The 24380-nt window shown below is 48.7% G+C and overlaps 1 protein-coding gene across 1 annotated transcript in view; it reads left to right on the forward strand.

Annotated features, from left to right (window-relative positions):
- Nucleotides 1–24380, forward strand: part of SPAG17 (sperm associated antigen 17) — a 994731-nt gene that overhangs the window by 362375 nt on the left and 607976 nt on the right. The window contains exons 16-17 of the mRNA XM_030205033.1: nucleotides 2321–2431; nucleotides 22702–22856. Of these exons, the coding sequence (XP_030060893.1) occupies nucleotides 2321–2431; nucleotides 22702–22856 (266 nt within the window). The remainder of the gene's footprint in view (nucleotides 1–2320; nucleotides 2432–22701; nucleotides 22857–24380) is intronic.

Below are 24380 nucleotides of genomic sequence, written 5' to 3' on the forward strand. Positions count from 1 at the left end.
ACAACCCCAGTACTCATTGCGCCTGATTACCAACAAAGATTTGTAGTACAGACTGATGCCTTGACATATGGCACTGGGGCTGTACTCAGTTAAGAGAATAGCAGAGTAGAGGAGCACCCCATTGTGTACCTGAGTCGCAAGCTCCTTGACAGAGAGGTAGCTTATGCCACTATCGTTGCGAGGCCCAATTGACCAATGTTCATTATTTTGAGTGAGCCTGGTTGCTAGGGATACCCCACATGTGAGAACAAGCAGCATGCTTGTCCTTGGAGAAAGCAAAGATACATAACCTGTAGCAGGTATTCTCTGAGGACAGCAGGCTGATTGTTCTCACAAACCCGCCCACCTCCCCTTTGGAGTTGCTATTGTTTCTTTTTATGCTTTTGATTTAACTGAGGAATACGTTCACACGACAGGCGGAAAATCGGTCTGCTCATGCACGCTTCACGTGCACCAGAAGACTCTAGCAAGACTTTTTAAAAAATATTTTGCTTGCAAAATGCTGGTTCCTGGGCCGACGCAGACGTCGACCCACATATGAGAACAATCAGCCTGCTGTCCTCGGAGAATACCTGCTACAGGTACAGTGGGGGAAATAAGTATTTGATCCCTTGCTGATTTTGTAAGTTCGCCCACTGACAAAGACATGAGCAGCCCATAATTGAAGGGTAGGTTATTGGTAACAGTGAGAGATAGCACATCACAAATTAAATCCGGAAAATCACATTGTGGAAAGTATATGAATTTATTTGCATTCTGCAGAGGGAAATAAGTATTTAATCCCTCTGGCAAACAAGACCTAATACTTGGTGGCAAAACCCTTGTTGGCAAGCACAGCGGTCAGACGTCTTCTGTAGTTGATGATGAGGTTTGCACACATGTCAGGAGGAATTTTGGTCCACTCCTCTTTGCAGATCATCTCTAAATCATTAAGAGTTCTGGGCTGTCGCTTGGCAACTCGCAGCTTCAGCTCCCTCCATAAGTTTTCAATGGGATTAAGGTCTGGTGACTGGCTAGGCCACTCCATGACCCTAATGTGCTTCTTCCTGAGCCACTCCTTTGTTGCCTTGGCTGTATGTTTTGGGTCATTGTCGTGCTGGAAGACCCAGCCACGACCCATTTTTAAGGCCCTGGCGGAGGGAAGGAGGTTGTCACTCAGAATTGTACGGTACATGGCCCCATCCATTCTCCCATTGATGCGGTGAAGTAGTCCTGTGCCCTTAGCAGAGAAACACCCCCAAAACATAACATTTCCACCTCCATGCTTGACAGTGGGGACGGTGTTCTTTGGGTCATAGGCAGCATTTCTCTTCCTCCAAACACGGCGAGTTGAGTTCATGCCAAAGAGCTCAATTTTTGTCTCATCTGACCACAGCACCTTCTCCCAATCACTCTCGGCATCATCCAGGTGTTCACTGGCAAACTTCAGACGGGCCGTCACATGTGCCTTCCGGAGCAGGGGGACCTTGCGGGCACTGCAGGATTGCAATCCGTTATGTCGTAATGTGTTACCAATGGTTTTCGTGGTGACAGTGGTCCCAGCTGCCTTGAGATCATTGACAAGTTCCCCCCTTGTAGTTGTAGGCTGATTTCTAACCTTCCTCATGATCAAGGATACCCCACGAGGTGAGATTTTGCGTGGAGCCCCAGATCTTTGTCGATTGACAGTCATTTTGTACTTCTTCCATTTTCTTACTATGGCACCAACAGTTGTCTCCTTCTCGCCCAGCGTCTTACTGATGGTTTTGTAGCCCATTCCAGCCTTGTGCAGGTGTATGATCTTGTCCCTGACATCCTTAGACAGCTCCTTGCTCTTGGCCATTTTGTAGAGGTTAGAGTCTGACTGATTCACTGAGTCTGTGGACAGGTGTCTTTCATACAGGTGACCATTGCCGACAGCTGTCTGTCATGCAGGTAACGAGTTGATTTGGAGCATCTACCTGGTCTGTAGGGGCCAGATCTCTTACTGGTTGGTGGGGGATCAAATACTTATTTCCCTCTGCAGAATGCAAATAAATTCATATACTTTCCACAATGTGATTTTCCGGATTTAATTTGTGATGTGCTATCTCTCACTGTTACCAATAACCTACCCTTCAATTATGGGCTGCTCATGTCTTTGTCAGTGGGCAAACTTACAAAATCAGCAAGGGATCAAATACTTATTTCCCCCACTGTATGTATCTTCGCTTTTTTGCAGGTAAAGAAAGCTTTCAAAATTGCCCTAAACTTTCTTTATTTTGTCGTACAACTTTGATAATAATCAAAAATAAGTATCTCGCTGTAAGATGTTTGACTTTGTTTTTGTGAATTTTAGGAGATTTCAGAGGAGATCCTCTGCGCAGGTGCACTGAAGATGCAAGAGGTGCAGTGTCGATCCCTTAATGATTGGTACTATGCTGAATGTTATAAGCCAGAAGTTCTTGCACAGGTATATTTGAGTTATTATTCTGGGGAGAGAAAAAAGTTGTATTGACAAGGGTGTGGATATGTACAACCTCGGTCTTTCAAAAGGATGGCTCAGTCATATGAACTGTTCCACTAGCTAATTTCACTGATCAGAGTTGAAAAGTGTAGGCCAGGGGTTCTCCAACCCAGTCCTCAGGACACACCCAGCCAGTCAGGTTTTCAGGACGCCCACAATGAATATGCATGAGATATATTTGCATACAGTGGACGTAATGAATACAAATTTATCTCATGCATATTCATGGCTTAAGTAACCATTAAACATGTCTTTGATTGCAATAAAACTTTATTAAATATCCCAAACAGATAAAAAATAAAAATCCCCTTTCTTCAATATCAACCATGCACTCTCCACATTCATGCCAATCTAATACAATTTTCTAACAATCCCTCTGTTACTGGAATTTCACTACCACAAAACTTTAATATTTTATCATTTTTCTTTATAAGTACATAAGTACCGCCATACTGGGAAAAGACCAAGGGTCCATCAAGCCCAGCATCCTGTCTCCAACAGTGGCCTATCCAGGCTTCAAGAACCCGGCAACCCCCCCCCCCCCCCCCAAAAAAAAAAAAAAAAAAATTTAATAATGTTCAATGGACTTTTCCCTTAGGAATCTGTCCAAACCCCCTTTAAATTCCGTAAGGCCAGCTGCTGTCACTACATTCTCCGGCAACGAGTTCCAGAGTCTAACTACACGCTGAGTAAAGAAAAACTTTCTCCTGTTTGTTTTAAAACAGTCTACCATATTCTAGCTTCATCTTGTGTCCCCTGGTTTTGTTGTTGTTTGAAAGTGTAAACAAATGCTTCACATCTGTCTGCTCTAATCCGCTCATTATCTTGTAGACTTCTATCATATCACCCTTCGGCCGCCTTTTCTCCAAGCTGAAGAGCCCTAACCTTCTCAGCCTTTCCTCATAGGGAAGTCGTTCCAGTCCCTTTATCATTTTCGTCACCCTTCTCTGCACCTTCTCTAATTCCTTTATATCTTTTTTGAGATGAGGCGACCCGAATTGGACACAATACTCGAGGTGCGGTCGCACCATGGAGCGATACAACAGCATTATAACATCCTCGTGCTTGTTTTCTATCCCTTTCCTAATAATACTCAACATTCTGTGCGCTTTCTTAGCCGCCGCAGCACACTGAGCAGAAGTTTTTAACGTCTTATCCACGATGACTCCCAGATCCCTTTCTAGGTCCGTAACTCCTAACACGGAACCTTGCATGACATAGCTGTAATTCGGGTTCCTCTTACCCACATGTATCACTTTGCTCTTGTCAACATTGAACTTCATCTGCCACTTGCACGCCCAATCCCCCAGTCTCGCGAGGTCCTCCTGTAATCTTTCACACTCCTCCTGCGACTTGACGACTCTGAATAATTTTGTGTCATCTGCGAATTTAATTACCTCACTAGTTACTCCCATCTCTAGGTCATTTATAAATATGTTAAAAAGCAGTGGTCCCAGCACAGACCCCTGCGGGACCCCACTAACTACCCTTCTCCACTGAGAATACTGACCATTCAACCCTACTCTTTGCTTCCTATCTTTCAACCAGCTTTTAATCCATAGTAATACCCTACCGCTGATCCCATGACTCTCTAGTTTCCTCAGGAGTTTTTCATGAGGCACTTTGTCAAACGCTTTTGAAAATCCAGATATACAATATCCACTGGCTCCCCGTTGTCCACATGTTTGTTCACCCCCTCAAAAAATGCAGTAGATTTGTGAGGCAAGACTTCCCTTCATTAAATCCGTGCTTACTTTGTCTCATCAGCCCATGTTTTTGTACGTGCTCTGTAATTTTGTTCTTGATAATAGCCTCTACCATTTTGCCCGGTACCGACATCAGACTCACCGGTCTGTAATTTCCCGGATCTCCTCTGGAACTTTTTTAAAAGATCGGCGTAACATTGGCGACCCTCCAGTCTTCCGGTACCACACTCGATTTTAGGGATAGATTGCATATTACTAACAGTAGCTCTACAAGTTCATTTTTCAGTTCTATTAATACTCTGGGATGAATACCATGAGGTCCTGGTGATTTACTACTCTTCAGTTTGCAGAACTGACCCATTACATCCTCCAAGTTTACAGAGAATTCGTTTAGTTTCTCCGACTCGCCTGCTTCAATTATGCTTTCCGGCACCGGTGTCCCTCCCAAGTCCTCCTCGGTGAAGACCGAAGCAAAGAATTAATTTAATTTCTCCGCTACGGCTCGGTCTTCCCTGATCGCCCCTTTAACACCATTTTCATCCAGCGGCCCAACCGATTCTTTACCTGGCTTCCTGCTTTTAATGTATCTAAAAAATGTTTTACAATGCATTTTCGCTTCTAACGCTAACTTTTTCTCAAAGTCCTTTTTTGCCCTCCTTATCTCTGCTTTGCATTTGGCTTGGTATTCCTTATGTTTATCTTGTTACCTTCAGTCGGTTCTCTTCTCCACTTTCTGAATGATTGTTTTTTGGTTCTAATGACTTCCTTTACCTTACTGTTTAGCCACGCCGGCTGACATTTGGTCTTTTTTCCCCTTTTTCTAATACGCGGAATATATTTGTCCTGTACCTCTAGGATGGTGTTTTTAAACAGCATCCAAGCTTGATGCAAGTTTTTTACCCTGCAAGCTGCACCTTTCAGTCTTTTTTTTCACCGTTTTTCATTGTTTTACTTAATATGATTCTTCAATCCTAGAGAAAAATTCTCTTTAGTTCAATAGTTCTTACTTTATACAGCTCTATTTATCTAAGTGAAATGTATAACAATTCTGCTGTTCCAAAATTCACTATATTCAATAGTTCAATGTGTCCAAACAATAGTCACTTTAAAATCACTTCTTCCATCACATTGTCTTAAGCAAAAAAACTATCGCCATTCTCCAGAGATGTGTGCATATTTTACTGAGTGCCAGTTAACATCAATAATTGGTTGTTAGCACTCAATTATTGACATTAATTGGCTGATTACCCAATTAATTTATGTGCACTTCTCAGGAGAAACAGTGGCCTAGTGGTTAGGGTGGTGGACTTTGGTCTTGGGGAACTGAGGAACTGAGTTCAATTCTCACTTCAGGCATAGGCAGCTCCTTGTGACTCTGGGCAAGTCACTTAACCCTCCATTGTCCCATGTAAGCTGCATTGAGCCTGCCATGAGTGGGAAAGCACGGGGTACAAATGTAAAAAAAAAAAAAAAAATTGTGACTGATAAATCTAGGCACCATATATAGAATCAGAGGGATTGTGTTTTTGCATTAGAAAATTAAGCTTTAGCACATTCTTCTTAATGCTTTCTTGGAGTCTGGAACAAAAATCATTACAGTTTTCCTTGTCTAGCAGGGCCCTGTGAGCCGCTGTTTGTATCAGTAGCTGTTAGACTGTTCTGCTTAGTCTGATGATGCCATCTATGTGGAACTACATAAGATGTTGAAGTTCTGAGGACATTTGTGCTTCATAATGCTTTATTGGAGTTTGAGACACAAATCACTAGAGTTTTCATCATCTAGCAGGGCTCTGGAAGCCTCTGTTTGCATCGGTATCTGCTAGACCATCCTACCTAGTTCAATGAAGTCATCAGTGCGGGACTATATAAGATGCTGAAGTTCTGAGGCATTATGCCTCAAATGTTACACCAAAGGGGACGTGCCAAAAGGGCATACCCATTAGTGTGCTTCTTTGTAGGCCTTTTGCAGGAGACTATTGGATGGGGTTTGGTTTTGAATATTGTTTGGTCTTTTAGGGCAGGGTATATGGTGGGAAGTAGAGAATATTTTGGGATTTAGTACTGCTGGGAAAATGGAGCATTTCATTGGGGAGGGCATATTCCTATTTTTAAGGGTAATGGTCAATATGCCAATTATTAGTGGAAGAGTGTATAAAACTGGCCTTAAATCAATTGGCTATAATAGGAATATTATAATAGTGTTTCTTTCTCAAGGTTCAAAACGTTCTGGGAAGAAGGCTTTATCAGTGCAGAGGATGGAGTTGTGGTGTGCTTATGTTAATGCTAGATCTGATGTGAGCAAGGGTTCTATAATACAGGATCTTCTGCATCATTTTGCATTGGATTTGTTAGTTATCATAAAGACATGGTTACCTGATACTTCTGGTTCATGTTTAACAGCTATTTGTCCAGATGAATATGTCTTTTTACATTAACTGCAGGTAAGGAAATGGGTTTGTTGCTGTTATATATAGGAGTTAAGATTCATTAAACAATTAGGAATCTAATCAGGCTCATGCCAATGTTTCTGTTCTTTATTGGAACGCTGCAAAGGCTATCTTAAGAGTGAATATAATAGCATATTCTAGTTTTCAAAAAAGGCCTGGAATAGTTGCGCTTGGAGGGAAGAGTCACCCATTCCACAAATTATTTGGGCAACATCACATGATTCAATATAAAGACTTGCTTTTGGAAGCACAACAGGCATTAAATTCTTTTGTTCACCAAACCACCCAAAAATCTGTTCGTTATTATAAATATTGTTTATATAAACCTGTGAATAAAATTGCACATTTGATGGCGAAATTAGTGAAACATTCCACAGGTTCTACCCAAATATTGCCTCTCTGGGATGGAAACTGTATTCTAATACACTTGAATGGGAGTATAGCTAATCTCTTCCAAACTTTCTTTGCTGAGCTATATTCTACTCCGACTGAATCTCATTTGGATAGTCTCATTAAGAAACATACTGATACCATCCAAACCCTGTCTCAGCACCCTCCAGCTGCAACCTCTTCCTCACGGAGATTTTCCAGTGGGCCTAGGAAGTGGCCCTACTACTCTCAAAGGCGTAGGTTTCTGCTGCTTTTCCACTCTGCCCATAACCCTCAGGTCCAATGTTCTCATCCTTTCCAGTCCCGCCCACATAAGCTCTGGCTGGTTCCCCAGTCGAAGCAAGGGATGAGCTTATGACTGGTTCCAGGACAACATAACCACATTCAAAATAACCATCCAGATGGCTTACCAGTAGGAGGGAGGCTGAATTTTTACCATCACAGGTGGCTTTTTTAATCTATGACCAGAGAGTTGGTTACGCCCTGTATTAGCATCAAAGACAACCAAGTTGCCCACTGATAGCTTCGTTCATCAGCTTTTGCCACAAGCAAGTACTTATAGAGGAAATCTCCGCCCTTCTACAGGCCAATGCAGTCAAACCCATACCATTAGGAGAAGAAGGGAAGGGATTCTATTTCAGCAATATTCTTGTTCCCAAAAGCCAGGGGGATTTTGTCCCATCCTAGGCCTAAAAGCCCTTGACAAATTCCTGGTCAAAGAAAAGTTTATGATTTATTTTTATTTTACATTTGTACCCCACGCTTTCCCACTCATGGCAGGCTCAATGCAGCTTACATGGGGCAATGGAGGGTTAAGTGACTTGCCCAGAGTCACAAGGAGCTGCCTGTGCCTGAAGTGGGAATCGAACTCAGTTCCTCAGGACCAAAGTCCACCACCCTAACCACTAGGCCACTCCTCCACTTCCCTCGGCATCCTTCTCCCCATGTCTCAAGAAAATGTTTGACTGTGCTGTCTGGACTTAAAGGTTGCCTACACCCATATTTTGATAAAGGAGGTATCTCAGATTACATAGAGGGAAACACCACAACCGGTATCACTTTCTGCATTGGGCCTCATGTCAGCTTCCAGGATATTCACCAAGTGTCTAGTGGTAGTACCAGCGTATTTGCGTAGACTAGAAGTATATGTGTTTCCCTATCTGGACAATTGGCCAAACGCAGGGCCAGTGCAACACTGCAGGCAGCTCTCAGCTCCCCGACCGACAGCCCTCCTCTCCGTTCCCCTCCCCCGGCGTGTTTAACCTTTTATTTTCAGTGGCAGTGACGGCAGTGAAGAAGAAAGCACTGTGGGCTCACTTCCAGCTTCTGCCTTCCTTCACACAGTGTCCCGCCTTCTGTGATGATGCATTTCCTGTTTCCGCGAGGGCGGGACACTATGTGAGGGAAGGGAGAAACTGAAGGTGAGGCCGCAGTGCTTTCTTCTTCACTGCCGTCGTTGCCAATGAAAATAAAAAGGTTAAATGCGCCGTAGTGGGGGGGGGGGAAAGAACTGAGAGGAGGGCTGTCGGGGAGCTGAAGGAGGGCATGGAAAATCACTGGACATGGATGGGAGGGGAAGGCAGGGGGAGAGAAGAGATCACTGGACATGGAGAAGAGGGGAGGGCAGGGGGAGAGAAGAGATCGCTGGACATGGAGAGGAGAGGAGAGCAGGGGGAGAGAAGAGATCGCTGGACATAGAGAGGAGGGCAGGGGGAGAGAAGAAATCACTACACATGGAGAGGAGGGGAGGGCAGAGGGAGAGAAGAGATTGCTGGAGAGGAGGGGAGGACAGGGGGAGAGAAGAGATCGCTGGACATGGAGAGGAGAGCAAGGGGAGAGAAGAGATTACTGGACATGAAGAGAAGGGGAGGGCAAGGGGAGAGAAGAGATCGCTGAACATGGAGAGGAGAGGAGGGCAGGGGGAGAGAAAAGATCGCTGGACGAGGAGGGGAGGGCAGGGGAGAGAAGAGATCACTAGACACGGAGGGGAGGGCAGGGGAAGAGAAGAGATCGCTGGACAGGAGAGGAGGGGAGGGCAGGAGGAGAGAAGAGATTGCTGGACATGGAGGAGAGAAGGGGAGGGCAGGGGAAGAGAAATCGCTGGACAAGAGAGGAGGGCAGGACAGAGGGAAAAAAGAGATCGCTGGACATGGAGGAGAGAAGGGGAGGGCAGGGGAAGAGAAATCGCTGGACAGGAGAGGAGGGGAGGGCTTGGGGAGAGAAGAGATCACTGGACATGGAGAGGAGGGAGGGCAGGAGGAGAGAAGAGATCACTGGACATGGAGAGGAAGGGAGGGCAGGGGGAGAGAAGAGATTGCTGGACATGGAGAGGAGAGGGGGAGGGCAGGGGGAGAGAAGAGATCGCTGGACATGGAGAGGAGGGGAGGGAAGAGCATTGCTGGACATGGATGGATGAATGGGGGCAGGAGAGAGAGGAATTTTGGTGGATATGGGTGGATGGAGGAGAGGGTAGGGGAGAATGGAGAGTTGCAGGACATGGATGGATGGAGGGGAGGGCAGGGGAGAGGAGAATTGCTGGGCATGGATGGGTGGATGAATGGGGGCCGGGGAGAGAGGAAATTTGCTGGATATGGGTAGATGGAGGAGAGGGCAGGGGAGAATGGAGAGTTGCTGGTCATGGATGGATGGAGGGGAGGGCAGGGGAGAGGAGAATTGCTGGACATGGATGGATGGAGGGGAGGGCAGGGGAGAGAGGAGAATTGCTGGACATGGATGGATGGATGGAGGAGGCAGGGGAGGGGAAATTTGCTGGATATGGATGGATGGAGGAGAGGGCAGGGGAGAATGGAAAGTTGCTGGACATGAATGGATGGAGGGGAAGGAGAATTGCTGGACATGGATGGATGAATGGGGCAGGGGAGAGAGAAATTTTGCTGGATATGGGTGGATGAAGGAGAGGGCAGTGGAGAATGGACAGTTGCTGGACATGGATGGATGGAGGGGGGAGGGCAGGGGATAGAGGAGAATTGCTGGACATGGATGGATAGATGAATGGGGGCGGGGGAGAGAGGAAATTTGCTGGATATGGGTGGATGAAGGAGAGGGCAGGGGAGAATGGAGAGTTGCTGGACATAGATGGATGGAGGGCAGGGGAGAGAGGAGAATTGTTTGCATATTGATGGATGGAGGAGAGGGCAGGGAAGAATGGAGAGTTGCTGGACATGGATGGATGGAAGGGAGGGCAGGGGAGAGGAGAATTGCTGGACATGGATGGATGTAGGGGAGGGCAGGGGAGAGAGGAGAATTGCTGGACATGGATGGATGGAGGAGGCAGGGGAGGGGAAATTTGCTGGATATGGGTGGATGGAGGAGAGGGCAGGGGAGAATGGAGAGTTGCTGGACATGGATGGATGGAGGGCAGGGGAGAGAGGAGAATTGCTGGACATGGATGGATGGAGGGGCAGGGGAGAGAGGAAATTTGCTTGGATATTGATGGATGGAGGAGAGGGCAGGGAAGAATGGAGAGTTGCTGGGCATGGATGGATAGAGGGGAGGGCAGGGGAGAGGAGAATTGCTGGACGTGGATGGATGAATTGGGGCAGGGGAGAGGACATTTGCTGGATATGGGTGGATGGAGGAGAGGGCAGGGGAGAATGGAGAGTTGCTGGATGGATGGAGGGAAAGGAAGTCAAGAAGGAGATGCAGATGGATGGAGGGGAGGGAAGAGAGAAGAAATGCTGAACATGGATGGAGTGGAGGGCAGGGAAGAGAGGAGAAATGTTGGACAAGGATGGAGGGAAGGAAAGACAAAGGAAGGAGATGCACACGGATGGAGGGGAAGGGAGAGAGGAGAAATGCTGGATATGGATGCAGGGTAGGGAAGACAGAGGAAGTAGATGCACATGGATGGAAAGAGGGGAGGGGACTGAGGAGAAATGCTGGATATGGATGGAGGGAAAACTGCTGAATTTAAGGGCTGGATCGGAACACTTTGAGGGCAGATACTGAAACTCGAGGAAGGATAGGGACAGGGCTACAGATGGTAGACAGGACGCATAAGGACACAGGAGGATGGTGGACATGGTGAGTGAAAAAATATCAAATGGAAAGAAGACACTGCATAAAACAGAAGACACTGGGACCAAAGCGAATAGAAAAACTAAATGCTCAGACAACAATGGTAGAAAAAAGTATTTTATTCAGAATGTATTAACTGGAATATGTCAGCTTTTGGAAATTTGCATCTGTGATATTTTGCATGTAAGTTTCAATTTTTCTAGTATTGCTGCATGCCCAGCCTAACTTCTTGAGGTAACTTTCCAGTTCAGTATTTTGCCTTCATATTTTTTTATTTCTAGTTCCTTGTGTCATATCTGTTGTCATGTGTTTTTCATGTGTGATCAAGGTGCAGTATTCTGCTAGTGTAGTATTTGCAGCCATTTTTTTTCATTAAGTAGTGTACTGGTGTTTTAGAGCTTGGTGTAATTACAGTGCTGCCTTTCCACGCATAAGGTTGTAGCTCGTCCTGTCCTTGGAATTAATGCTGTTATGGTTTGGTAAGGTTATGAGTGTATTTTTGCACAAGTTTGTGTATAGTGTTTTGCAGTGGAGAGATTGTGTGTTGGCCTTACTGAGGTTCAACAATTAAATCCCACAGTCTATGGAAAATTAATGATGACATAAACTACCAAAACCAAGACTGAATATACTGAAATATAAATAAGGCTACCAGCATTTAAATATATATATCAGTTATTTCTTTTTTTCTGTTTTCTATTTTATTTTTTCTTGCTTAGATTATAGAGTGCCCTCAGCAACAACCACTGTTTATGGCAATATATTGTTTCTCCGAGGACAAGCAGGCTGCTTGTTCTCACGACTGGGTGACGTCCGCGGCAGCCCCCCACCAACCGGAAGAAGCTTCACGGGCGGTCCGCACGCAGGGCACGCCCACCATGCATGCGCGGCCGTCTTCCCGCCCGTGCGCGACCCCTCCCGCCAGTTCTTTCTTTTCCGCGCCTGGAGAGAGTCGTGCCGTCGCCGCTCTCTCTTAGCAGCCCCGGAAAAACCGTCGCGTTTACGCAAAGTTGTTTATTTTTCGTTTATTTTTTGTTTCTGTTGCCGCGCGCTCCAGTTTCCTTTTTAAAAAAAAAAAAAAAAAGAGAGCACGCGCTCTATTTTCCCTCGTTTTCGAGCGGGGGCGTCGCGCTGCGGCCTTGTGGCCGCGCGGTCGATTACTTTTTCGAGGTGTGATTACCGCCACCATCGACGACTTTAACTTCGCCGACGCGATTTTTCCGTCGATGTCCTCGAAGGTCCCGAGTGGATTTAAGAAGTGTGGTCGGTGCGGCCGGCCGATCTCGCAGACCGACACCCACGCTTGGTGCCTCCAGTGCCTCGGGCCGGAGCACAATATCAAGTCGTGTTCTCTGTGTCTCGGTCTCCGGAAACGGACTCAGGTTGCGAGGCAAGTTCTGCTGGACCGTCTTTTTGGAACTTGCGCTGACCCCTCGACGTCGACCTCGACGGCATCGGTATCAAAGGCCGGTTCTTCGGTACCGGTATCGATGCCCGAGAAATCGGCACCGATGGCATCGACCCCAGGAGCACAGGTCCCGTCGGCCCGCCGGTCTTCCGGCGAGGGTAGGGGTGAGAGGCCGCGTGGGCAATCGGCCCCGGTCACTCCCTCGGCCCATGGCCCTCGGGACCGAACCCTGTCTGACCCGGTTCCTCGGGACCGAGGGGGATCGACCTCCTCCTCCTCCATGCCACCTGGCACCGATGACGGGCACCGCAAGAAATCTAAAAAGCACCGTCATCGGTCGCCTTCCATGCATCCGGCTCTCGGTACCGGAGAGGAGTCGACGCCGAAACGTCCGCGTCGAGAGGAAAGGTCCCCCTCGGTAGTGGAGGTACCGACACGTCAGGGTCCCGGCACTTCGGTGCAGTCTCCTGGACCTGACCAGCTTCCGGCACCGACGCCTCTACCGGCCCCCCCGTCTTTCCCGGCAGCGGGCCTGGACGAGTGCCTCCGAGCCATCCTTCCGGGGATCCTGGAAGGGCTGGTGCGCCAGACTGTGCCGGCGCCGGGGGGTGCTTGCGCCCTCGGCGCCGTTGACTGTGGCGCCGGCGAGCTCTAGCCCGGTGCCAAGGCCATCGACACCGCCGCCGCGCAGGTGGAGTCCCCGTCGACGTCGATGGAGGGAGCTTCGTCCCCGCCGGCACGGGAGTCCACCGCTCGACGACACCGAGGCCTCGGTGCCTCGACGTCGAACCGGGCCCGGTTAAGGACTCAGCTACATGAGCTTATGTCCGATACCGAGGAAGAGGCCTCGTGGGGGGAAGAGGAGGACCCCAGATATTTCTCCTCAGAGGAGTCTGCGGGTCTTCCCTCGGACCCCACGCCTTCACCAGAGAGGAAGCTCTCGCCTCCTGAGAGTCTCTCTTTTGCCTCCTTTGTAAGGGATATGTCTATTTGCATTCCCTTCCCCGTGGTCTCTGTGGATGAGCCGAGGGCTGAGATGCTTGAGGTCCTCGACTATCCATCACCACCTAGAGAGTCCTCCACGGTGCCGTTGCACAATGTCCTCAAGGAGACACTGCTTCGGAACTGGATGAGACCGCTATCTAATCCCATCATTCCCAAGAAAGCAGAGTCCCAGTACAGAATCCACTCGGACCCAGAGTTAATGCGGCCCCAATTGCCTCATGACTCGGCGGTCGTGGATTCTGCTCTCAAGAGGGCACGGAGTTCGAGGGATACCGCCTCGGCGCCCCCGGGGCGGGAGTCTCGCACTCTGGACTCGTTTGGGAGGAAGGCCTACCAATCCTCCATGCTCGTGACCCGCATCCAGTCATACCAGCTCTATACGAGCATCCACATGCGGAACAATGTGAAGCAGCTGGCGGACCTGGTCGATAAGCTCCCGCCGGAGCAGTCCAGGCCTTATCAGGAGGTGGTCAGGCAGCTGAAGGCGTGCAGAAAGTTCCTGTCCAGGGGTATCTATGACACCTGTGACGTGGCATCTCGTGCTGCGGCCCAAGGTATAGTGATGCGCAAGCTCTCATGGCTGCGTGCCTCTGACCTGGACAACCGCACCCAGCAGAGACTGGCCGACGTCCCTTGCCGGGGGGATAATATTTTTGGTGAGAAGGTCGAGCAGCTGGTGGACCAACTGCACCAGCGGGAAACCGCTCTCGACAAGCTCTCCCACCGGGCGCCTTCAGCATCCACCTCAGTAGGTGGACGTTTTTCCTGGGCCCGGCAGGCTGTGCCCTATTCTTTTGCAAAGCGTAGGTACACCCAGCCGGCCCGAAGGCCTCGTCAGGCACAGGGACAGCCCCAGCGCGCTCGTTCTCGTCAACAGCGTACGCCTAAGCAGCCCCCTGCGCCTCCACAGCAAAAGCCGGGGACGGGCTTTTGACTGGATCCACGGGAACATAGCCGCCCTCAAAGTGTCCGTACCGGACGATCTGCCGGTCGGAGGGAGGTTAAAATTTTTTCACCAAAGGTGCCTCTCATACCTCCGACCAGTGGGTTCTCCAAATAGTGCAGTGCGGATACGCCCTGAATATGGCCTCCCTGCCACCAAATTGTCCTCCGGGAGCTCAATCCTTCAGCTCCCATCACAAGCAGGTACTTGCAGAGGAACTCTCCGCCCTTCTCAGCGCCAATGCGGTCGAGCCCGTACCACCCGGGCAAGAAGGGCAGGGATTCTATTCCAGGTACTTCCTTGTGGAAAAGAAAACAGGGGGGATGCGTCCCATCCTAGACCTGAGAGGCCTGAACAAATTCCTGGTCAAAGAGAAGTCAGGATGCTTTCCTTGGGCACCCTTCTGCCAATGATTCAGAAAAACGATTGGCTATGTTCCCTGGATTTAAAGGGACGCATACACTCACATCCCGATACTGCCAGCTCACAGACAGTATCTCAGATTCCGCCTGGGCGCACGGCACTTTCAGTATGGTGTGCTGCCCTTTGGGCTCGCCTCTGCCCCACGAGTGTTTACAAAGTGCCTCGTGGTGGTAGCGGCCTACCTACGCAAGCTGGGAGTGCACATGTTCCCATATCTCGACGATTGGCTGGTCAAGAACACCTCGGAGGCAGGAGCCCTCCGGTCTATGCAGTGCACTGTTCAACTTCTGGAGCTGCTGGGGTTTGTGATAAATTACCCAAAGTCCCATCTCCAGCCAGCACAGTCTCTGGAATTCATAGGAGCTCTGCTGAATACCCAGACGGCTCAGGCCTTCCTTCCCGAAGCGAGGGCCAACAACCTCCTGGCCCTGGCTTCGCGGACCAGAGCGTCTCAGCAGGTCACAGCTCGGCAGATGTTGAGACTTCTGGGTCATATGGCCTCCACAGTTCATGTGACTCCCATGGCTCGTCTTCACATGAGATCTGCTCAATTGACCCTAGCTTCCCAGTGGTTTCAGGCCACCGGGAATCTAGAAGATGTCATCCGCCTCTCCACCAGTTGCCGCACTTCACTGCTCTGGTGGACCATCAGGACCAATTTGACCCTGGGACGTCCATTTCAAATCACGCAGCCCACGAAAGTGCTGACGACGGATGCATCTCGCCTGGGGTGGGGAGCTCATGTCGATGGGCTTCACACCCAGGGTCTGTGGTCCCTCCAGGAAAAGGATCTGCAGATCAACCTCCTGGAGCTCCGAGCGATCTGGAATGCACTGAAGGCTTTCAGAGATCGGCTGTCCTACCAAATTATTCAAATTCGGACAGACAATCAGGTTGCAATGTATTACACCAACAAGCAGGGGGGGCACCGGATCTTGCCCCTTGTGTCAGGAAGCCGTCGGGATGTGGCGTTGGGCTTGCCAGTTTGGCATGCTCCTCCAAGCCACATACCTGGCAGGTGTAAACAACAGTCTGGCCGACAGACTGAGCAGAGTCATGCAACCGCACGAGTGGTCGCTTCATTCCAGAGTGGTACGCAAGATCTTCCGAGAGTGGGGCACCCCCTCGGTGGACCTTTTCGCCTCTCAGACCAACCACAAGCTGCCTCTGTTCTGTTCCAGACTACAGGCACACGACAGGCTAGCGTCGGATGCCTTTCTCCTCCATTGGGGGACCGGCCTCCTGTATGCTTATCCTCCCATACCTTTGGTGGGGAAGACCTTACTGAAGCTCAAGCAAGACCCACGGCACCATGATTCTGATAGCGCCCTTTTGGCCCCGTCAGATCTGGTTCCCTCTTCTTCTGGAGTTGTCCTCAGAAGAACCGTGGAGATTGGAGTGTTTTCCGACTCTCATTTCGCAGAACGACGGAGCGTTGCTGCACCCCAACCTTCAGTCCCTGGCTCTCACGGCCTGGATGTTGAGGGCGTAGACTTCGCTGCGTTGGGTCTGTCTGAGGGTGTCTCCCGTGTCTTGCTTGCCTCTAGAAAGGATTCCACTAAAAAGAGTTACTTTTTCAAGTGGAGGAGGTTTGTCGTTTGGTGTGAGAGCAAGGCCCTAGAACCTCGTTCTTGCCCTGCACAGAACCTGCTTGAATACCTTCTGCACTTATCAGAGTCTGGCCTCAAGACCAACTCAGTAAGGAATCACCTTAGTGCGATTAGTGCTTACCATTATCGTGTGGAAGGTAAAGCCATCTCTGGAGAGCCTTTAGTAGTTCGATTCATGAGAGGCTTGCTCTTGTCAAAGCCCCCTATCAAGCCTCCTACAGTGTCATGGGATCTCAACGTCGTCCTCACACCAGCTGATGAAACCTCCTTTTGAGCCACTGAATACCTGCCATCTGAAGTACTTGACCTGGAAGGTCATTTTCTTGTGGCAGTTACTTCAGCTCGTAGGGTCAGTGAGCTTCAAGCCCTAGTAGCTCATGCTCCATATACCAATTTCATCACAACAGAGTAGTGCTCCGCACCCACACAAAGTTCCTGCCGAAGGTGGTGTCCGGAGTTTCCATCTTAACCAGTCAATTGTCTGCCAACATTCTTCCCCAGGCCGCATACCCGCCCTGCTGAACGTCAGTTGCACACATTGGACGGCAAGAGAGCATTGGCCTTCTACTTGGAGCGGACACAGCCCACAGACAGTCCGCCCAATTGTTTATTTCTTTCGACCCTAACAGGCTAGGGGTCGCTGTCGGGAAACGCACCATCTCCAATTGGCTAGCAGATTGCATTTCCTTCACTTACGCCCAGGCTGGGCTGGCTCTTGAGGGTCATGTCACGGCTCACAGTGTTAGAGCCATGGCAGCGTCAGTGGCCCACTTGAAGTCAGCCACTATTGAAGAGATTTGCAAGGCTGCGACGTGGTCATCTGTCCACACATTCACATCACATTACTGCCTCCAGCAGGATACCCGACGCGACAGTCGGTTCGGGCAGTCGGTGCTGCAGAATCTGTTTGGGGTGTAAATCCAACTCCACCCTCCAGGACCCGAATTATTCTGGTCAGGCTGCACTCTCAGTTAGTTGTTCTTCGTAGGTCAATTTCTGTTGTACCCTCGCCGTTGCGAGGTTCAATTGAACCTGGGTTATTGTTTTAAGTGAGCCTGAGAGCTAGGGATACCCCTGTCGTGAGAACAAGCAGCCTGCTTGTCCTCGGAGAAAGTGAATGATACATACCTGTAGCAGGTGTTCTCCGAGGACAGCAGGCTGATTGTTCTCACCTACCCTCCCTCCTCCCCTTTGGAGTTGCGTTTTCATCTTTTGCTTGTCATTCAACTGGCGGGAGCAGTCGCGCACGGGTGGGAAGACGGCCGCGCATGCGCGGTGGGCGTGCCCTGCGTGCGGACCGCCCGCGAAGCTCCTTCCGGTTGGTGGGGGGCTGCCGTGGACGTCACCCCAGTCGTGAGAACAATCAGCCTGCTGTCCTCGGAGAAACACCTGCTACAGGTATGTATCATTCACTTTTAATGCCACGTGGACATAGTACTTCTTCATTGAGTCACTCTTGTTTTCTTAGCCTATAGTATAGTGCTCAATATAATTAACTCAAAACGTGAACTTATCTCTTAACGTTCTCTCCAAAATGCGCTGTGATACTTGAACTTGCTGCTTCACTCTTATCCACTTCTATCTGCGAACTAAATTTGGCTTCCCCTGGAAACGCCCAACTCCGCGGGTTTCAACGAGTCTTTCATCAGGGACTTGGGTTAAAGCCGAACCAAGACTTAACGAGAAGCCTCCTGCTTTCTCAGATTGAATGCGGCATCCATTAGCACTCCTCAGCGGTTTAAAAGGCCCCATCTATGCTTGGAACCTTAAACAGTTCTTATGACGTCACTGCAAGATAACGAGGGTTATAAAAAGGAGTAATACGAGCCATCTATTAATAACTCCTTTGTCCCGGCACATAACTAAGTACCAATATAAATTACTTCAGCAACCACTACTTATTAAATCATAGTGTTCCACTCAATATTTTCATTTAAACCTGAGGGATTGACAGTCTGCAATTTATATATCCATCCTTGTTCACTGCGGGTTAACACTGATGTCCCGGTCTCTCCCGCCCGTTGTTAGTGGCACAGGATCTATAATAAACCCACTGAAGATCTGAAACACGTGGTTATATTGTAAACAATGAGCCACCGACGGGCTTCCTGAAACCGTCCTCTGGAGATACCGGGCGAGCACTGGCCCGAGCCCTGACCTCTGGTAACCTCTTGCCCTTAGACGTGCCGAGATCAGTCACAATTTTGTCCAGCTCGACCCCCAAAGAGCAGCTTGCCTTTAAAAGGCAACTTAGCCAGGCGGGACTTAGAGGCGTGGTCAGCAGACCAATGTTCAGCCAAAGCCACCGCCGCGCAGAGGACTGTCTGAGCCATACCTTTAGCCGAGGCTCTCAAGACATCATACAGTAAGTCTGCCAAATAAGCCAAGCCCGATTCCAGGGCGGCCAATCAGCCCTCAAGGAAGGATCCGAGGGGGAAGCCGCTGCACAATCGTCAGGCACGCCCTGGCCACATAGGAGCCGCAAACTGAGGCCAGCAAACTTAAAGCAGCGCCTCGTAGGACGACCTTAAGGCCGCCTCCATCTTCTGTCTTGGGCGTTCCTTTAGGGCCGTGCCACCTTCCACGGCAACGCCGTTTTCTTAGTCACCGCAGTGATTAAAGAATCCACGGTAGGCCAAGAAAAGGCTTCCCGTTCACTTTCAGGCAAAGGATAGAGGCGGGACATAGCCCTAGCCACTTTGAGGCTCGCTTCCGGGACATCCCATTGAGCCGAAATTAAGGTGTGCATGGCATCATGCACGTGGAAGGTTCTAGGCGGGCGCTTCGTCCCCAGCATAATGGCGGAGCCAACAGGGGCTGAGGAGAGAGACGTCCTGTGGAGAGGAAATCTTCAAAATGCTCATGGCCTGCACTAACAGGTTGGGCAAATCCTCTGAGCGAAAGATCCGCGCTGCAGAGGGGTCATCCGCTCCATCCGAGCGGGAATCCGTCTCCTCCAAGGAATCCGCAGAGGACCGTTGGAGAACTCAGATACGCTGCCCTCATCTACATCAGAGGAGACAAAGTCCTCTAAGGCCTGGGAATCCACCCGAGGGCATTTACTTCCGGGGGCCTCAACCCCTTTATCGGACAAGGGAGAAGGGGCAGCGTTCTGCATAAGGAAGGCCTATGCAGACAGCAAATAAACTCGGGGGAGAAACCCCCCAGACTGTGCACTTCAGCCGCCTGGGGCCACAGCCCTAGACGCACCCTCAACCGGCGCTCGCAAGAGCGGGGGAGAAACATGCTGCGCATCCAAGATGGCGTCCCGGCGCGACACTCCGCGAAGGAGCCGCGCGGGAAGAATGGCGCTTAACTTTAGCCGCTTTTTGCCGTCGCCCAAATCAAGGGCGGCCATGGCATTAATGTCCTCCCAGCTCAAGGGCGGCCCAAAGAAGAAGCCGTCCGAAGCAGCGTGGCCAGCCAAGATGGCAGAGGCGAGCAGCGGGGTATGGGCGTTTATGGCGGGGAAAAAACCGCCGCACCGGAGGAAGACCCGGGACACTGACCGGTCTCCGAACTGACACCCAACAAGGGCGAGTCAGGCTTTAAGACCCCCGCATCCCCCGCTAGAAGCGCACACGCGGTCCCGGGGAGCGATTCTTCTCGCCCTCGCACTCCGACGCCATAGGCCACGTGGAGATCGATCGGGGAACCCCCTGCCCGCTATAAAAAGGTAAAAAATTACCTGCTTCTCGCTCCGAGCTGTACGACCTGGTGTCCAGTGAGTAGCTGCAATAAACGTTTAAATAAACATCGAAATAAACGCCTTTAAGGACGTCCAAAATTTTTTTTTTTAACGGAGCCAGCGGGAGGGGGGAGAAAAGGAGGGACCTGGCGCCACCAGGTTTGCACTTGCTCAAGAAGAGCCCTCAACCCCAGGTACTCAACAAAACCTAAAAATTAGGCTTGGAGACCTAGCCAGAGCTGCTGCTGTGTGTGACCACCACCTGCTGAGATAGAGAACATACTGAGGAGTTTCCGGCAGCACATGACCACATATAGGGAGGCAAAAGGATTGCTCTCTATCTCCACCTGCTGGTAGATGGACACAACCCACCAGTCTATGGATTGATCAGCTATGATTAATGGAAAGAAAATTATCAGGTATGATACATAATTTTACCTTATGGGTTCATCTAAGTGCAATTAGCACTTATCATCACTGTGTAGGAGGTAAGCCTATCTCTGTACAGCCTCTAGTTGGCTTCATGTGAGGTTTGTTATTAACAAAGCCCCCTGTCAAACTTCCAACTGTGTCATGGGATCTCAACATTGTCCTCACCCAGCTGATGAAAGCTCCTTTTGAGCCTATTGATTCCTGTAATCTGAAGTATTTAACCTGGAAAGTTGATCATTTCAGCTCGCAGAGTCAGTGAGCTTCAGGACCTAGTTGCTGATCCACTTTCATAACAGAGTAGTCATTCGCACTACCCTAAGTTCCTTCCTAAGGTAGTGTTGGAGTTCCATTTTAATCATTCAATCATCCTGCCAACATTTTCCCCCAAACCACATGCCCAACCTGGCAAGAGCGTGCTTCATACCATAGATTGCGAGCGAGCCTTAGCCTTCTATCTGGATGGACTAAGCCCATAGGCAGTCCACTCAGTTTTTTGTGTTCTTTTATCCAAACCGAATGGGGGTAGCCAGCGGCGAACGCATAATTTCTAATTAGCTAGCAGATTGCATCTCCTTTACTTTTGCCCAGGCTGGCCTGATTCTAATCTAGAGTGTCATGTCATGGCTCATAATGTCAGAGCCTTGACTTCATCTGTACCCACATAAAGTCAGCTTCCATAGAGAAGATTTATTAAAGCTGCAACTTGGTTATCTGTTCATACTTCACATTTCTTAACTGCTTTGAGCAGGATACCTGATGTGAGAGCCAGTTAATTGTCTTTCAGGCCTCAACGTTTCGAGTCCCTATTGTCTTAGCATTATTGTTTTAGGTAAGCCCTGGTACTAGGGATTCTCAGCTGTGAGAATACAATGGCCTTCTTGTCCTCAGAGAAAGCAAAGTTACTCACCTGTAGCAGGTGTTCTTCAAGGACGTCAGGCCAAGTATTCTCACATACCTCTCACCTCCCCTAGGAGTTGTATTCTTTTGGTTTTGTTAAATGACTGAGGAACCCATACCAAGTGAAACGCAGCTAGAAAGTTCTAACTTAATTTCACTAGTCAGCATCTGTACGAGGCTCCGTCAGATGGTGTCATCCAGCTGTCGGAATACTTGGCCTGCTGTCCTCGGAGAACATCTGCTACTGGTGAGTAACTTTACCAACTGCTGGAATAGTTCCCACTGTAGAGAATCCAGGATCTCCCTGCTTCTATAAGACCCCGCAACATCTGACATATTCAAATCACCTATTAGTAGTACTTCCCCTTTCACAGATATATTTTGGATGTCTTCTATTAAATCTCTGTCCATTTCTTCTGTCTGTGAAAGAGGCCTGTATATCACACTAATGTAAATTACATTTGTCATTCCCTCTTTCCATTCCACAGTGCCTCATCCTTACCCTGTAGGTCATACAATTATGTGGCTTTAATATTATTTTTAACATATAATGCCACTCCTCTCTTCCTACCCTATCTTTCCTGAACAGATTATAGCCCAGTATAACTATATCCTAGTCATGGTTTTCTGTGATCGCCACTAAATCCAAATCAGCCTCTTCCATCACAACTTCAAGATATAAAACCTTATTTCCTATACTTCGGGCATTAGTATATATTGCTTTCTAGACATTGCCCCCTTTTTCCCATTTGGGTTTACATTTAAAAAAATTACAAATTGATCTTCGAATCAACACTATTATGTTAGTTTTCTATAGGCTTTATGTGATAGGATTGAAATAGGAAAATTTGACCATCTCTGGGAAAAGGTGACTAAAGTCACCAGAAACAAAAAATGAGGTTTAATGAATTTTGTTAGAGCAAACAACTTGTAATACAACAGTCAAAACCCTACCCTTTTATGTGAAAAAATAAAAAAGTTACAGAAGTTCAAATATGTAACTTTTTCAGACTGCTTATGGACCTATGACATAATAAATCGGCCATCCTCAACATTTTGGATCCACTACTTATCTACCTTTTCCCAAAGACAGTCACAAATGGCATCTTTCAGCACCTTGCTGCACAGATTGTGCAAATTTTTTTTTTGGTTTATAAAAGTCATTAGTTAATGTTTGCAGGAAATAAGTATTTTCTTTTTTCAACATCAGTTTTATACATTTATTTTAGGTGCTTCAGGCTGCAGCTCAGTATTATACGTGTATTGATCACTATTACTACATGCAGGATAACTCTCTCCTATTGGTGCTGCACAATCCAATGGATCAGTTACACCAAAGTCAAACATCATGGGATATGGCACTGCACTCTAATGTTGGATTTAGGTAATATGTTATATAAATTTCTTTTAAAAGACATTTGCGGGGAATTCTATAACAGGGCACCTAGAATTTGGTGTCTGGAGGGTGCACGATAGGAGCCTGTTCTATAAAGGAACGTAGGTGCCTGCTTTATACAATTTTAGCAGAACTGCATATTAACAGGCCTAGCATTTAGCTGTGAGCACTTATGCCAGCCATAGATTTGGTTAAGTGTGAGCACCTAAGAGCATCAGAGGTATGTGTAACTTACAGTATTCCATAACTTAAACCCATAAATGGGAGCCCCACCTATGTCCTGTCCATGCTCCAACTGTGTTTACGCCCCATTGCATTGCACATATATGCCATGGAAGTTAAGCAGGTATTTGCAAAAAAGCGCTTAGGCAGCATGATGGCATATATGCCAGTAAGTGTGCACACATGAACGTGTATGGTAGTATTCTAAACATGTATGTGCATAATGCACACGTGAATGGAAATACATTTATAAACTTTTTCTTTTCTTTTTGCTGGTAAACCCTGTTTTACCCTGGAAAAGGACTTTTATAAAAATTTCTTATACTTTCCATGTGTATAAAGTAAGCATGGCAAAAACTCACACCTCCTTTTATGTGATCCAAAGTTAGATGTACTCAGGAATGGTGTATGGATGGAACATAAGCAGAGGATGTGAAGTATGAATGTATTTACCCACGATTCTTGCAGGTTTTAAGAGGCTGTTGTTTAAAGACACAGAGGTACCTGCTTGGACTCCCTACTTAAGCAACCTATTGTAAACGTTGCTCTCCACAAGTTACTGTGGATCATGTGTTTCTGCAAGAAATGTATGCATATATAACAGTGTATATAGCTCATTTTTGACCAATTATTTGCAAAGAAAAAGAAAAGAAACCAAACAAATAGCAGTAGAAATCATGCCTGACTTGGAGGCATGGACACTGAAACCTGCTCTTGAGCACAGGGGCGTAGTCACGGGTGGGCCTGGGCCCACCCACTTTGGGCTCAGGCCCACCCAGCAACGATGCAGAGAGATGTAAAAAGAATTGATCCTCCACCGGCACACTGCAGGCCTTCTTTCCCCTCTCTCCCCTTCGGGCAGCGCTGCAGTCTAATGCTACAGCTGAGCAGAGCTGCACGGCATCGGGTCCGACTCCGTCCTGCCGCTACTTCTGCCCTCCGGCTCCGTTGTCATCTTTGTTCGTGCTTCTGCTGCTTATCTGCAGCGGTTCCGGATTTGCGATTCTGCGCGCTACCAAGGCTGTCTGTATGCTGCCTGCGACTGCTTCCTCTGCGCTGACCCCGCCTCTTCAGAAGGCGGGGCCAGCGCAGAGGAATCAGTCGCAGCAGGCGGCATACAGATAGCCTTGGCAGCGCGCGGATCCAGAACCGCTGCAGATAAGCAGCAGAGGAACGAACAAAGATGACAACGGAGCCGGAGGGCAGAAAGTAGCGGCAGGACGGAGTCGGACCCGGTGCTGTGCAGCTCTGCTCAGCTGTAGCGTTAGATTGAGGCGCTGCCCAAAGGGG

Source organism: Microcaecilia unicolor, chromosome 5 (genome assembly GCF_901765095.1).
Source record: "Microcaecilia unicolor chromosome 5, aMicUni1.1, whole genome shotgun sequence".
In the NCBI taxonomy this organism is placed as follows: Eukaryota; Metazoa; Chordata; class Amphibia; order Gymnophiona; family Siphonopidae; genus Microcaecilia; species Microcaecilia unicolor.